The sequence below is a fragment of the Lipotes vexillifer genome, unplaced genomic scaffold (genome assembly GCF_000442215.2).
Source record: "Lipotes vexillifer unplaced genomic scaffold, Lipotes_vexillifer_v1.1 scaffold220, whole genome shotgun sequence".
NCBI lineage: Eukaryota > Metazoa > Chordata > Mammalia > Artiodactyla > Lipotidae > Lipotes > Lipotes vexillifer.
The window spans coordinates 728,229-744,691 of NW_006781423.1; the positions used below are offsets into that span (position 1 = coordinate 728,229).

The 16,463-nt window shown below is 39.1% G+C and overlaps 1 protein-coding gene across 1 annotated transcript in view; it reads right to left on the minus strand.

The window, feature by feature from the left end:
• The window catches only part of PAPPA2 (pappalysin 2), a 288,812-nt gene that overhangs the window by 97,537 nt on the left and 174,812 nt on the right, over positions 1-16,463 (minus strand). The window contains exons 12-13 of the mRNA XM_007454744.1: positions 3,733-3,868; positions 3,315-3,531 (exon numbers count right to left, since the gene is read on the minus strand). Coding sequence (XP_007454806.1) covers positions 3,315-3,531; positions 3,733-3,868 — 353 coding nt within the window. The remainder of the gene's footprint in view (positions 1-3,314; positions 3,532-3,732; positions 3,869-16,463) is intronic.

Below are 16,463 nucleotides of genomic sequence, written 5' to 3' on the forward strand. Positions count from 1 at the left end.
TGCCCATCAGCAATTCTTGCCTATTAGTAAATTCTTCTGGACTTGACCTTGTGAATTTCCAAAGTAGATAACATGAGCCCTGATTATCTGCAAGCTAATCCACTCATTTAGGAAAATTAACCTATCAGTGCCAGGATTGTATCTCGGACGCATTCAAAATCCCACTGTATTAATCAAAAAGATGGTTCCCACTTTCCAAAGCCATCAACACAATCCTGGAATGGTTGGGGATCTGCCTGACACTCCAACTCATGGGATACTGTGGAAGGTTATGCAGGACCTTTCCCCAAGGTGGCTAGAGCAGGAAATAGCCAGAGAGTAAGAATGAATTCAGCTCTTACTGGGCACTGGTGACCAAAACCAAGAACACTAAAGTTGGTTTTCAGGACTAAGGCATTCATTATCAGTAGACTAAGCCCAAAGGGTCATAAACTGGGTAGCCATCATAGCAGAATGGGAAACAAGATGAAGAGAAAGATCAAAGCCAAATGGTCCAAGGTAAGGATCATGAATGTCACTGGAGAGCGAGACTTAGGTTTACTGGCCTTCAGCTGAGATTCTGTGGGTCAGTCAGGATGGTTTAAGGATAAAGTGTTGTAGAAGGACAGACCATTGGTCATTAACGGTTAAATACAAAATGGATAACACATCTTCTACTGCCAGGCATCTGTCAGCTCTCCCTTGCCCATTTGAGTATTAATGTAATTCAGGTCATAAGGGGTAAGAAGGAGGTAGCCAGGAATCCCTCTCACTATGCCCAGAATTTGAGGGTTTCATATTATGATCTATCTACATTTACAACTGTGATTGATACAAAGATGCTAAAAGACTTCTACTCTTTGAGAATACACAGGGATTTAGATTTTAAATCTGTCCACAAAGAAAATACGTGGGATCTATTAGGTTCCCTGTGTATCAAAATTTACTATATTGCACTGATTTTCTGGCCAAAAAGGAAGAGACAATTTGCATGGCTCCTGTCAGTCACATGTGGTTTGGAAATTCTCGTGCATTCCAGATACACTCTGTGTAAACTGGAGAATCATATCTTATTTCTACTGGTTTGCATGCATGCGTATAAAACTTGTTTTTCCCACAGTGCCAAATGACAATAAGTGAGGAACTAGCAGCAGTGATCATAATTAATCAACTTCTTTGTCAAAACTTCACAGCTGTTGTTGTGAGGGGAATTCTTGTCCCTTGGGGTCTACAGAGGTTGTGACTTCCTTTTTGCTTTGCTTGTTCAGTTCTGTCCCGTGGAAGATTTAGAGATAAAATCTGTAACTGTCACTCAATGCACAGTTTCTGACACCTCTTATGTGCCAGGGCCTTTAGTAGGTACCTAGAGATACTGAGCAGAATTCCTACTGCAGGGAGCTCAGAGTGGGAAAGAACAACAAGTAAATAAATAGGTCTATTTACGTGATAGCTGCTTTTGTAAAGCATGGGTTGTGTGCAATGTCCTATGGAAACAGGGAGGGAGTTTGCCAAAAATTCATAGACGAAGGTGAATCATGATGGTCAAGTGTGAGTTGAAGGGAAGAAGTACTGGACAGCATTCAAGAAAGTAGGAACATTGTGTGCAAAGACATGGAGCTCAACAAGAACACATGTTTCAGGGACCTGAAAGAAATTCTGTATGGCTTGAGGCCAGAGGTAGAACCAATAAAGAAAATAATTGGAAAACACATGAGACAGAGGCAATAATTCTAGTTAAAAATGCTATTTTAATAGTCTACATTCTTACATTAATATTTGAAGACTTTTGCTCACTAAGGAGACTTAAAAGTTGCAGATGAACTAGCTAGTGTTGCAATGTCCATTACCTAGACCCTATCCCTTCCTAGCACTTACAACAATGTCTGACACATAGTTACTGCTTGATTAACTATTACTGCATGTGATAAATGGCACCTAATGACTCGTGCCTTGATGCACATCCCTCCTCTTGAGTATGGGCTGGACTGACTGACTCATTTCTAATCAACAGAATATACCAGAAGTAATGGGCTGTCAATTCCAACATTATGTTATAAAAAGACTGGCTTCCTTTCTGGGCAGACTCTCATGTACTCATCCTCTCTGGTTCTCTCTATTTTTTGGATTATTAGCCGCCATGTCATAAGGACACTCAGGCACCTTATGGAGACGCCCACATGGCAAGGAACTGAGCCATGCCTGTGTGAGTGTGCCCACTGCCAGCACCTATGTGAGTGAGTTTGGATACAGATCTCCCAAGGCTTGCCACAGCCACGTGAGTGAACTTGGAAGTGAATTCTCCAGCTCCACTCGAGCCTTGAGGTTACTGCACGCTTAGCCCACAGCTGATAAGAGACTCATAAGAGACTCTAAGCCAGAGGCACCTAGCTGAGTTGCACCCAGATTCCTCTCTGACAGAAACCGTGATAAGCCACTAAATTTTGCTATAATTTGCTACACAGCAAAAGACAACTAATATACTATATTAGTACTGTCTACACTTATTCCCTAATCAAGGTTGGGTTTCTGGGATACCTAGGTTGGGCAAGGTGGTGTCAGAGTCCCCTCCTTGGTGATGGAGTGCTGCCTGCAACTCCAACTTTTGTGACCAGGATCCCAATTGCCTGACACTACACTCCTTGAGGGAACAAACCCTGTTACCTACAGTGCCGCTCAACTGATTAGACCATTCAAAGAATGAGTCCAGCCCAAGTGCAGCACAGATTACTGTGTTTGGCTTGCTCCTTGCCCCATCAGGGCCAACCTTGGGCATACCAATGCTATGAAGAACAGTTCCTTACTAGCAGGAGCTGAGAGTCCAGGAAATGCTATCTAGATGACAATTACAGATGTCCACAGAAGGGCACATATAGCTAACGTAGTCCTGATTTCCATATGTAAATCTAATTGATTATATGACATGCCTTAGAAACTAATTGTTAAACTTGCTATATACACTGTCCAGGTGGGAACAAGTGAAAAAATATACATTGCTTAGGGAACATTGAGTTTTTGGCAGAGAATTTTTGGCAGTTTACATAACAATGTTGACGGGAAGGCAGTGGTTTTATATGTAAAAAAGATTTTATGACCTTAAAGATGATAAATATTTACATAAACATTATTCTTGGCTAAGGAAAGAAGAGCAAAATGTAAAACGCAAGTGTGCCTTCTATGAATTGTTCTTTGCTTGCTTCTTAAGTCTTTTTAGAAGTTCTTAGACCCATTTTTAGTTAGTGAACAAGCACCCACTATATATACAATAGCATGTATGAAAATGATAGCAACACATCACAACAAAGAGAAAGAAAAAAGGAAGAAAGGGGACTTTGTACCTCTGTCCCTGATGATTTTGCCCCTCGTGCTCTGGGATGCAGTTGTTGGAAGCTGAAGGACTTATGATGGAGGATGTCCTTAGAGCCACTGCTGAGATGCCCACCAGTGGGGATGAGAAATTCAGCAGCACTGAGGTGGTATGGTGGAAGAGGACGTTCGAGTGATGGGTTACATTGATAACCAGTGGGTTATGCTGGCATGACAGTTCATAGCTTCCTGAAGAGAAACAAGGAGATGAATAATATTTTAAGCCTTTCATGTAGTACCAAGTTTCCATATCTAGTATTCATTTTATCTTCTCAATAGCTGTATGATGTAAGCAAGGTCTCAAACAATATCAGAGACAGACATCAAGCTGATTCCTGGGTCTAATGGATTGTCCTCTAGTGGTCCTAAAGGGATAACTGACAGACTCACCAAGAGAGTGGTTGTTTCCACTGATATCGGTCAGGTAAAGGGTCACTGTTGGCCGCTGATGTTCCCCAGGCACCAGGCCATCAGATGTCAAGAAAATGAAAATTGCTGTGGCCACTCCTGGTCTACTGAAACAAACCTAGGCATAAGCACATACATGTACGAACCATTATTTCCAGTGGGCTATCAAGGCACGTGTCACACTATTTTTCTACTTCTCAAATAGCTCACCATTCATAAAGTAAGAGCTCTCTTCTCCTTTACAATGGGAAAAAACATGGAATAGGCACAGAAAGATAGCCACAGTCACATCAAAAGTCAAAATTAGCTGGAAAGAAGATAACTTTCAGCTACTGAGCTTCCCATCTTTTTATGAGACTTTTTATGTCAACCAATTGCTTGTCACTTGAATCTTTCTTTAAATTTCTCAAAAAGATCACTCACATAGACCATCTCTGGAGACAGTAAACTACAGCATAGGTAGACAATACCTCCCTATCTCCAAAGTGAGAGACGTGGACAAGAGTATCACCTTGCTAATACTTTGTTCTCAACTGGCATAGCTAATTATCCTTCCCTATCTCCTTATCTCTCCCTTAAAGTTTTTATCAGAACCTCTCACTTAGCTTTTGAACTATGCCATGGGAGAGAAGCTATTGAAAATTCTGTTGCTTCTGAGATTAGAAGCTGCCAAACTGTTTATTCTTATTCTTTTGGTGCCTCAAGCACATATACCCTATCCATGGCTGAAGAATAAGCCAACAATGAAAATTCACAGGAAAATTCGGTTATCTGTAAGAAGTATACCTAGATGGCTAGACTAATTAACAAAGAAACAGTCTTTCACAGTAAACTATGGATGTTTTGTCCCTGGAAATCCTTTAATATAAAAGAAAACACCTCAGAGATTGGGGAATGACCTGGAGAACTTATTTTCCATATTGAAATTATTTGATGTAGTAATTCTACTTTTATTTCCTATAGCTCAACATTACTCTTAATTTCTATTGAGAATTATCTCCAGTCTTCCCTGGTGTTGGATGGTTGTTGCATTATTAGAATCTGGTGCTGGACCGTACAACCTTCTGTGTGTATTTCTCCAGCTTTTTATCAGGTTCTGAAGGGGATAAAGCTCCAGAAAAAGTGTCCTCAGTGTCAGAGCAGGGTACAACATCTAATGGCAGAGGCCTTTTCTTAAAATGGGGAGCAGAAGAGTAAAACATGTTTTCCATTTTAATAAGAATTCTTCCTTGTCCGCAGACTGATTTTTCCTGAGCCTTGGTGGTGTGTTTATAGAGTGTCCATTTGCACTGCTGGCTCAAATAGGGTGATTTTATGATTTTCAGTGGTCAATGTAGCACAACTCTCCCTTCTTCCTTTCCTCCTCTGAGGGAAAGACCAGCCACACTCTTTTTTTACAGTGTCTTTTTTCCCCCATTTTCATTTCCCCTCTTTGAAGTAATAAATATTTCTTTATAACTTAAGAAACTTCCAGACCCATAGGTTATGGCTTGCAATACGAGGTCCTTTGTTCCTGGATGGATGAGGGCTAGACATGAAACACACCATAAGGTAACCAGGAGCCTAATGCAAAGCCCTCAACCCCAGCCCCAAATGACATCAAAGTCCCCTGGGAACTCCCACAACCTCTTCCTTTTCATACACCACAAAAGAGAGCTGAGTACTGGAAGAAAGCTCTGGGTTGTTTCCTGAGCCAGGAACAAACAGAGTCCAAACAAGTACCTGGTGGCTTTACCTCAGTAGGTCTCAGACTTGAAGAATGGAATGGCTTCAATGAGCAACAGGAGAGCTCAGTTTTCCCACTGTCTGTTGGGTCCCAAAATAGTCACCACCCACCTGAAACTAATTTGTAGGCCTTATGGTGTGGATTTCTCCATCTTGAGGGCCCATGCCCAAAACCTCCATCTCATTTTGCATCTCCTTGCTCTATGGGTCTTTGAATCCCAAATCACTTTGAACCTTAAAGCCTGCTCTTGGTGACAGTGTCTCTGTGCCTTGACTTGTGGGAAGCAGCTATGCCAGGATTTCCCGTCCATGGCTTAAGTAGGAAAACCACAGGTGAGACATCAGCAGAGAAATGTTGGGATACACAAAGCAACGAGAGACAAGGGTTTGATCATGGTACTGGATGCCAAGTCTTGGGCATTTCCTCTCACAGTGACACAGAGAGGAAGCCAAACTTCATTCTCATCTGAATACCTGATATGATTCACAGTAGCAACTAGCCACAAAGAAGTATAACAAAGAAGTATAACAACTATTGGAACCTCAAAAGCAGAGACAAGTTTGAGCCTGCACCTATGTTCATAATGAATCTGAGCCATGGTAAAGGGGATCAAGTGAGTTCACCATTCTGGAGGGAGCGTTGGGTCAGGCAGAACCCTGGGTTTAATCCATCTTTACTAGCTGGGTAGATCTGAACTATCCATCTCTCCTCTCTGAGCATAGGGTGCCTCTTCCACATCTGAGAAACAGATATACTACCTATCTCAGGCGGCTACTATGAGGATGAAATGAAATCACGTAAAAGCACATAGGAGACTGCCTACCATCTAGTAAGGACTCAGTACTTCTTATTTCCAAAAAGGAATTATTTTTTAATCTGTTTATACTTCAGGAAGACAACGATAAAGAAGAAAGTTTTAAAATTAAACATACAACCATATATTTTGGTATATAGAGAATTACACTTTTCTGAAATTTACGGGCTAAAAAATTTCATATATGCTTTTTTAAAATGGCACTTGTACATGTGAACTGATACTCCAGGTTCTGCTTCCATAGAAATTGGTAATACTTGAAGCTCTTGGTATAGAATGTATCTCTACTTTATAAATGGGATATATGAAAAATATACTTTGTATATATAACTATTTTAATAGAGTTTTAAAAATTCAGTTCAATATGCATTTATTAAAAACCTATTTTTATGTATATATAGACAAAGAAATTTCTAGAATTGGCTGTACATATAATCAGAATGCTAAAAGTGTATACTTTATGTGAACAAAGAAGATATTTTTAAAAGCTGCTCTTGGACTTCCCAGGTGGCGCAGTGGTTAAGAACCTGCATGCCAGGCCCTGCCTCCAGGAAGACAAAAATCCAGCCTCATCCACTGGAACACAGGCACCAGTCCCCTCCACCAGGAAGCCTACGTAACCCACTGAACCAACCTTACCCACTGGGGGCAAACACAAAAAACAATGGGAAATATGAACCTGCAGCCTGCGAAAAGGAGACCCCAAATGCAGTAAGTTAACTAAAATGAGAAGACACAGAAATACACAGCAGATGAAGGAGCAAGGTAAAAACTCACCAGACCAAACAAATGAAGAGGAAATAGGCTGTCTACCTGAAAAAGAATTCAGAGTAATGATAGTAAAGTTGATCCAAAATCTTGGAAATAGAATGGAGAAAATACAAGAAATGCTTAACAAGGACCTAGAAGAACTAAAGAGCAAAGAAACAATGAGGAACAACACATAAAATGAAATTTAAAATTCTCTAGAAGGAATCAATAGCAGAAAAACTGAGGCAGAAGAACGGACATGTGACCTGGAAGATAAAATAGTGGAAATAACTGCTGCACAGCAAATAAAGAAAAAAAAATGAAAAGATTTCAGGACAGTCTCAGAGACCTCTGGGACAACATTAAATGCACCAACATTCAAATTATAGGGTTCCAAAAGAAGAAGAGAAAAAGAAAGGGACTGAGAAAATATTTGAAGATATTATAGCTGAAAACTTTCCTAATATGGGAAAGGAAACAGGCAATCAAGAACAGGAAGCACAGAGGGTCCCATAGAGGATAAATCCAAGGAGAAACATGCCAAGACACGTATTAATCAAACGATCAAAAAATAAATACAAAGGAAAAATAATAAAAGCAGCAAGGGAAAAGCAACAAATTGTATATAAGGGAATTCCCATAAGGTTAACAGATGATTTCTCAGCAGAAAATCTGCAAGCCAGAAGGGAATGGCAGGACATATTTAAAGTGGTGAAAGGGAAAAACCTACAACCAAGATGACTCTACCCAGCAAGGATCTCATTCAGATTCGAATGAAAAATAAAAAACCTTACAGACAAGCAAAGGCTACGAGAACTCAGCACTACCAAACCAGCTTTACAACAAATGCTAAAGGAACTTCTCTAGGCAGGAAACACAGAGAAGGAAAAGACCTACAATAGCAAACCCCAAACAATTAGAAAGTGGTAATAGGAAGATATACATCAATAATTACCTTAAATGTAAATGGATTAAATGCTACAACCAAAAGAAAAGGACTGGCTGAATGGATACAAAAAAAGACCTGTAGAAATGCTGCCTACAGGAGACACACTTCAGACCTAGAGACACATACAGACTGAAAGTGAGGGCATGGAAAAAGATATTCCATGCAAATGGAAATCAAGTGAAAGCTGGAGTAGCAATTCTCATATCAGACAAAATAGACCTTAAACTAAAAACTATTACAAGAGGGCTTCCCTGGTGGCGCAGTGGTTGAGAGTCTGCCTGCTGATGCAGGGGACGTGGGTTCGTGCCCCGGTCTGGGAGGATCCCACATGCCGGGGAGCGGCTAGGCCCGTGAGCCATGGCCGCTGGGCCTGCGCGTCCGGAGCCTGTGCTCCGCAATGGGAGAGGCCGCAACAGTGAGAGGCCCGCATATCGCCAAAAAAACAATAAAACAAAAAAACAAAAAAAAAACTATTACAAGAGACAAAGGACACTACATAATGATCAAGGAATCAATCCAAGAAGAAGATATAACAATTGTAAATATTTATGTACCTAACATAGGAGCACCTCAATACATAAGGCAAATGCTAACAGCCAGAAAAGGGGAAATAGACAGTAACACAATAATAGTGGGGGACTTTAACAACCCATTTTCACCAATGGACAGATCATCCAAAATGAAAATAAATAAGGAAACACAAGCTTTAAATGAAACATTAAACAAGATGGACTTAATTGATATTTATAGGACATTCCAGCCAAAAACAACAGAATACACGTTTTTAAAAGTGCTCATGGAAACATTCTCTAGGATAGATCATATCTTGGGTCACAAGTCAAGCCTTGGCAAATTTAAGAAAATTGAAATTGTATCAAGTGTCTTTACCGACCACAACGCTATGAGACTAGATATCAATTACAGGAAAAATATCTGAAAAAAATACAAACACGTGGAGGCTAAGCAATACACTACTAAGCAAGAAAGAGATCACTGAAGAAATCAAAGAGGAAATAAAAAAATACCTAGAAACAAATGACAATGACTACACGATGATCCAAAACCAATGGGATGCAGCAAAAGCAGTTCTAAGAGGGAAGTTTATAGCAATAAAATCTTACCTGATGAAACAAGAAACATCTCAAATAAACAACCTAACCTTACACCTAAAGCAATTAGAGAAAGAAAAACAAACCCCAAAGTGAGCAGAAGGAAAGAAATCATGAAGATCAGATCAGAAATAAATGAAAAAGAAATGAAAGAAATGATAGAAAAGATCAATAAAACTAAAAGCTGCTTCTTTGAGAAGATAAACAAAATTGATAAGCCACTGGCCAGACTAATCAAGAAAAAAAGAGAGAAGACTCAAATCAGTAGAATTATGAATGAAAAAGGAGAAGTAACAACTGACACTGCAGAAATACAAAGGATCATGAGAGATTACTACAGGCAACTCTATGCCAATAAAATGGACAACCTGGAAGAAATGGGCAAATTCTTAGAAAATCACAACCTCCCAAGACTAAACCAGGAAGAAAAAGAAGATATAAACAAATCAATCACAACCACTGAAATTGAAACTGTGATTAAAAATCTTCCTACAAACAAAAGCCTAGGAACAGATGGATTCACAGATGAATTCTATCAAACATTTAGAGAAGAGATAACTCCTATCCTTCTCAAAATCTTTCAAAATACAGAAGAGGGAGGAACACTCCCAAAGTCAGTCTACGAGGCCACCAGCACCCTGATACCAAAACCAAAGATGTCACAAAAAAAGAAAACTACAGGCCAATATTACTGATTAACATAGATGCAAAAATCCTCAACAAAATACTAGCAAACAGAATCCAACAGCACATTAAAAGAATCATACACCATGATCAAGTGGGGCTTATCCAAGGAATGCAAGGATTCTTCAATATACGCAAATCAATCAATGTGATAAACCATATTAACAAACTGAAGGAGAAAAACCATATGATCATCTCAATAGATGCAGAAAAAGCTTTCGACAAAATTCAACACCCATGTATGGTAAAAACTCTCCAGAAAGTAGGCATAGAGGGAACTTACCTCAACATAATAAAGGCCGTATATGACAAACCCACAGCCAACATCGTTCTCAGTGGTGAAAAACTGTATCCATTTCTACTAAGATCAGGAACAAGAAAAGGTTGCACACTCTCACCACTATTATTCAACAGAGTTTTGGAAGTTTTAGCAACAGCAATCAGAGAAGAAAAACAAGTAAAATGAATCCAAATTGGAAAAGAAGAAGTAAAACTGTCACTGTTTGCAGATGACATGATACTCTACATAGAGAATCCTAAAGACACTACCAGAAACCTACTAGAGCTAATCAATGAATCTGGTAAAGTAGCAGGATACAAAATTAATGCACAGAAATGCCTTGCATTCCTATACACTAATGATGAAAAATCTGAAAGAGAAATTAAGGAAACACTCCCATTTACCATTGCAACAGAAAGAATAAAATACCTAGGAATAAACCTACCTAAGGAGACAAAAGACCTATATGCAGAAAACTATAAGACGCTGATGGAAGAAATTAAAGATGATACAAACAGACAGAGAGATGTACCATGTTCTTGGATTGGAAGAATCAATACTGTGAAAATGACTATACTACCCAAAGCAATCTACAGATTCAATGCAATCCCTATCAAACTACCACTGGCATTTTTCACAGAAGTAGAACACAAATTTCACAATCTATATGGAAACACAAAAGACCCTGAATAGCCAAAGCAATCCTGATAAAGAAAAACAGAGCTGGAGGAATCAGGCACTCTGACTTCGGACTATACTACAAAGCTACAGTAATCAAGACAGTATGGTACTGGCACAAAAACAGAAATATAGATCTATGGAACAGAATAGAAAGCCCAGAGAAACCCAAGAACATATGGTCACCTTATCTTGATAAAGGAGGCAAGAATATACAATGGAGGAAAGACAGCCACTTCAATAAGTGGTGCTGGGAAAACTGGACAGCTACATGTAAAAGAATGAAATGAGAACACTCCCTAAAACCATACACAAAAATAAACTCAAAATGGATTAAAGACCTAAATGTAAGGCCAGACACTATAAAACTCTTAGAGGAATACATAGGCAGAACACACTATGACATAAATCACAGCAAGATCCTTTTTTGGCTACCTCCTAGAGAAACGGAAATAAAAACAAAAATAAACAAATGGGACCTAATGAAACTTAAAAGCTTTTGCAAAGCAAAGGAAACCATAAACAAGACAAAAAGACAACCTCAGAATGGGAGAAAATACTTGCAAACGAAGCCACTGACAAAGGATTGATCTCCAAAATATACAAGCAGCTCATGTAGCTCAGTATCAAAAAAACAAACAACCCAATCCAGAAATGGAAAGAAGACCTAAATAGACATTTCTCCACAGAAGATATACAGATTGCCAACAAACACATGAAAAGATGCTCAATGTTACTAATCATTAGAGAAATGCAGATCAAAACTACAATGAGGTATCACCTTGCACTGGTCAGAATGGCCATCATCAAAAAATCTACAAACAATAAATGCTGGAGAGGGTGTGGAGAAAAGGGAACCCTCTTGCACTATTGGTGGGAATGTAAATTGATACAGCCACTATGCAGAACAGTAGGGAGGTTCCTTAAAAAACTAAAAATAGAACTACCATCTGACCCAGCAATCCCAGTACTGGGCATATATCCTGTGAAAACCATAATTCAAAAAGAGTCATGTACCACAGTATTCATTGCAGCTCTATTTACAATAGCCAGGACATGGAAGCAACCTAAGTGTCCATCGACAGATGAATGGATAAAGAAGATGTGGCACATATATACAATGGAATATTTCTCAGCCACAAAAGGAAGCGAAATTGAGTTATTTGTAGGGAGGTGGATTGACCTAGAGACTGTCGTACAGAGTGAAGTAAGTCAGAAATAGAAAACCAGATACCATATTCTAACACATATATATGGAATCTAAAAAAAGAAAAAAAGGTTCTGAAGAACGTAGGGGCAGGACAGGAATAAAGACGCAGCTGTAGAGAATGGACTTGAGGACATGGGGAGGGGGAAGGGTATGCTGGGACGAAGTGAGTGAGTGGCATGGACTTATATATACACTACCAAATGTAAAATAGATAGCTAGTGGGAAGCAGCCGCATAGCACAGGGAGATCAGCTAGGTGCTCTGTGACCACCTAGAGGGGTGGGATAGGGAGGGTGGGAGGGAGATGCAAGAGGGAGGGGATATGGGGATATATGTATACGTATAGCTGATTCACTCATTCTGCGGAGCAACTAAGCCCATGCACCACAACTAGTTAGCTTGCACTCTAGAGCCCGTGAGCCACAACTACTGAAGCCTGCGTGCCTAGAGCCCGTGCTCTGGAACAAGAGACTCTACCACCACAGTGAGAAGGCTGCACACTGCAACGAAGAGTAGCCCTTGCTCACCACAACTAGAGAAAGCCTGTGTGCAGCAACAAAGACCCAACGCAGCCAAAAAAATTTTATTATAAAGAAAATAATAAGCTGGTCTTTCCACAGCCAAGCAGAGCTATTTTTATATATATAATGGTCTAGGCTATTTTTATTTTTTATGAAATAAATAATGGATTTTATGTTCCTAAATGTGAAAATAGGTATTGGCTGGAGCAGAAAATTTGTCAACACAAATCTCTGCTTATTCTATCCCATGTCACCTTTGCCACTACAAGTATGACACTCCTCTAATCACCACATCAAATGTACAATATGAAGAGCAGCCCCTTTCAGGACAAAGCACACCAGATGCACCTCCTCGGGGACTACTCAGATCTGGAATGAGGACCAGGCATGGCCCAAGAGAAAAGTCCAAGATGCTAAGAGGTCAAGGGACTTGTAAGCTTTATTTGTAAAGTTTTATTATTTATTTTAACAAGGAGATTGCATTTACGTATTACAGGGCAATATAAAATTAATTTGAATGTGGCTTTTATGAAGAAGACAAAGTATAGTTAGATATCAGAAAGGAGGCAAGATCTTTTAGAAAAGTAATTGATTCTCAGGACTGAGGAACAGTCTAAAAATAAAATGTTTGCCAGTGAAATTAGCTCAGTGAAGCTCCAGCAAAATACTTTGAAACAGAGAAAATATGGATTAGATAGATATAGATAGATAGATAATATGTAGATAGATAGATAGAATAATAGATAGATAGATAGATGATAGGCAGATAGGTTGAGACTTACTGATAAGAGTGGAAAACCAGTCCTGCACACTCAATTGCTTTCCATCCAAAGCCTTGACATTAACTGCTGGATCTAACTTCTGCCCACTTGTGAGGGGTAAGACTGAAAGAATGTTTTCCTGGTGCAGAGCTGTTTGGGCTTAAGAAATCCCTTTTCAATCTGCCTGCTGGGTACAAACACACTTAACAGACTCCCAGACCAAGCATTTCGACATCCAGGTCATCCTTTGCGGAGGTCCCTGGACAGCAGAACATAAAACTATACCACAAACTTGAAAAGAATCTTCTCTGAGGTTTTAAAATGCTTTTGGTTATTACTGAGATGTTATTTTTTGTGTGTGCTTTTCCATTTCGTTCATCTATGGCACTTCCTGATTCCAGAGAGAAAGGGAAGGCCCTTGAACAGGAGAAAGTGAGCACATATTATTTTCATTTTGCATAGCACTATACAGTTTGCCAAACATGATCACATGCCTCGCTGGAGCCTCCAATAAGCTCATTGGGTTTTTGTTCCTATTTGAGACCTTTTTATTATAATATCCCTAGGATACAAAGGTTATACAAGTAAAATGTAGGATTCTGAGAGCTTAAGTGACTTCCTCTAGCTGAATGCTAGACAGTTAGGAATTTGGGTTTTCTGTGTTCTTCTGACTGCCCAGGGATTCCTAATTTGGGTTAGCAGAAAATAACAAATTTGTTAGAAAATTTGTTGACATGTGTGCCCTCTCTCCCCACAAAAAATGAAGTCACATAAATACTTAGATATAAAAAAGTTATACTATTTCAGGGAGCTAAGAGAACCCTTTGAAAGCCATTCACAGTTCAGTTAGGGTCAACAGAAATTAGATTAAGAATGCTTACACAATTGGTTGACCCACATGGTTTTTTTTGTAGATGAAAAGCTATCAAATATTGGCAATTTTATATGGTTCACCCTAATAATATTGCTGTCTATGTAGACTTAAGAAATTTGACAAGGGAGAGATTAACTCTCAAAGTTTCAAGGGATGTTACCTTAAGTCCAAATCTAACAGATGAAGGGAAGGTGTGAGGCAACTAGCCTCTTGTCTCTGAGCTTGAGGCCTCTGTACTTGAGGATGTGAGTCAAAATGTGGAGGGGGTTTTGAACCTGGTTTGACTTCCTTCGCATGTCCAAGCTCCTGTCTCTCTTGATATTGGTCAAAACCCAGTTGATTTCTAGTGTTATTCCTTCACAGTACAAGTAAGGTTATAAACACCATGAGCTTACGTAGTTCTTTTTTCAGAAGAGTGAGGTCAACGTGTCATTTTATGAAATGAAGAAGAAACCTCCCTTATGACCCACACCACCCAGGAGGAGGCATTTGACAATATATGATTTGGCAAGTCAGTGGAAGGGCTCAGATCAAAATCAGCTTTTTGGCTCAATTCAATTCTAAGAGCATCTCCTCAGTTGTGATTTCAGACACCAGGGCTAAGTCTGCAGAGGATTTGTGTTAGAAGAATTTGAGAGACTCAGAGGGGGATCAGAAAGGCAAAACCAAATCTGTAGTGAATACTGTGGTGTACCACTGAAATCCCCTTCTTCATGACTGAGCATTCAGCTCACATCAAGTCTCTTTCCAGAAACTGCCCTCAGAGAAAGAAAGCCTCCACAAGGTTATGCCACTTCCCTGGAGTAGGGGGAGAGAAGAAACCCATGTCCAATGGCCTTTTGATAGGATTGAGTGGTATACAAGGTGGGACAACTCTGAAGGCCCATTGTAGCTCCCTGTAGGATGCTGACACTTTTGTGTGGCTGTTTCATAGTTCTACTCCTCTCTCTGCCAACTCCTAGTTCTTTCATTCCCCCATAGGTGTTGATTCCAAGGAAAGTCCTTGATAAACTTTTCTGCAAATCTTTATCTCAGAGTCTGAATCCTGGGGAAACTCCACTTAAGACAAAGTCTGAGAATGAGAAAAGGTATTATGAAATACAGATAATGAAGGTTCTCTTGGGAATGAGAATGCATTAGTGAGGGGATGAGGGATTCAATGGAGAGCCAAGAAATCTTCCCTTCTGGTTAAAAAAAAAATTGCTATTCTAATTATTTATGAAACTTAGAGTCTGCTAAGTTGTCATATCTAGGGCCTGCAAAAGCTTTCATGTAAAATCAAAGTTAGATTAGTAGCAATCAGATAGGAAAATGGAAAATGAGTCTTTTACCTCTGGGGATAAACTGTTTATCCACAGGGAGATTCAGTTCCTCTTTCAGTGCACTAGGCTAGTTTTTGATGGAAATTAAAATCACATATGCATAGTCATCTTTGCTTTTTTAGGATTCCCAGAGACTGCAGGAATCCATGTAGGTTAATTTTCCAAAGAGAAAATTTTATTTTGGAAAGCGAAAACTTTTCAGAAATTTAAATCATGTGTACAGAAATAATCACAATATAAATTAGAAATTTTTCTTCCCTCTTAAAAAGAGGATTCTGTACTTCAGTGAATTTCCACTTGATAAGTTTGAACATCAGTTTTGAACATCAATTATTTTACCGAATGATGAGATAACAATCCTCTAAAGTAGTGCTTCTCAAACTTTAATGTGCACACAAATCACCTGAGAATCATGATTAAATGCAGATTCTGATTTAGTAGATCTGAGATTCTGTATTTCCACCTAGATCTCATGTGACACTGATGCTTTAGGAAGCCAACCATATTTTGAGTAGGAGAGCTCTAAAAGTATCAATAGATATAATTAACTTTGTCCTTAGCATTTGATATAGCCTAAGACTACAATTATTATATTAATCATATTTGTTTATTATATCATTCTTTTTAAAATTCACCATCAAACTTGAAATAAAATGCAGAGCTGGAAGGAATCATCTGGTCCAAGAACCTCATTTTAACTCTAAGAAAAATGGTGCCCAGGAAGGATATATGATTTATATAAGGTCATAACTGATAAATGGTAAAAACAGAGCTTACAATGTTCCTCTGAGCATATATTTTTAGTCAGTTTCTAACTCCCTGACTAAATTGGTAGCACCTTTCCTGTAAAAGATTGAAATTCAGATAACTAATATTTTTAGAAACTGTATAAAGTGAATAGACTCTGACAAAGTTGACTCTGTCAACTTTTCTATGAATAAAGTCAAAGAATCCACAGTTGTGACTGGACTAGGTGCCTTCTACACATGAGCTTTTTCTTTTTTGCTAAATTATGAAATCTGGACGGTTTTCTGTA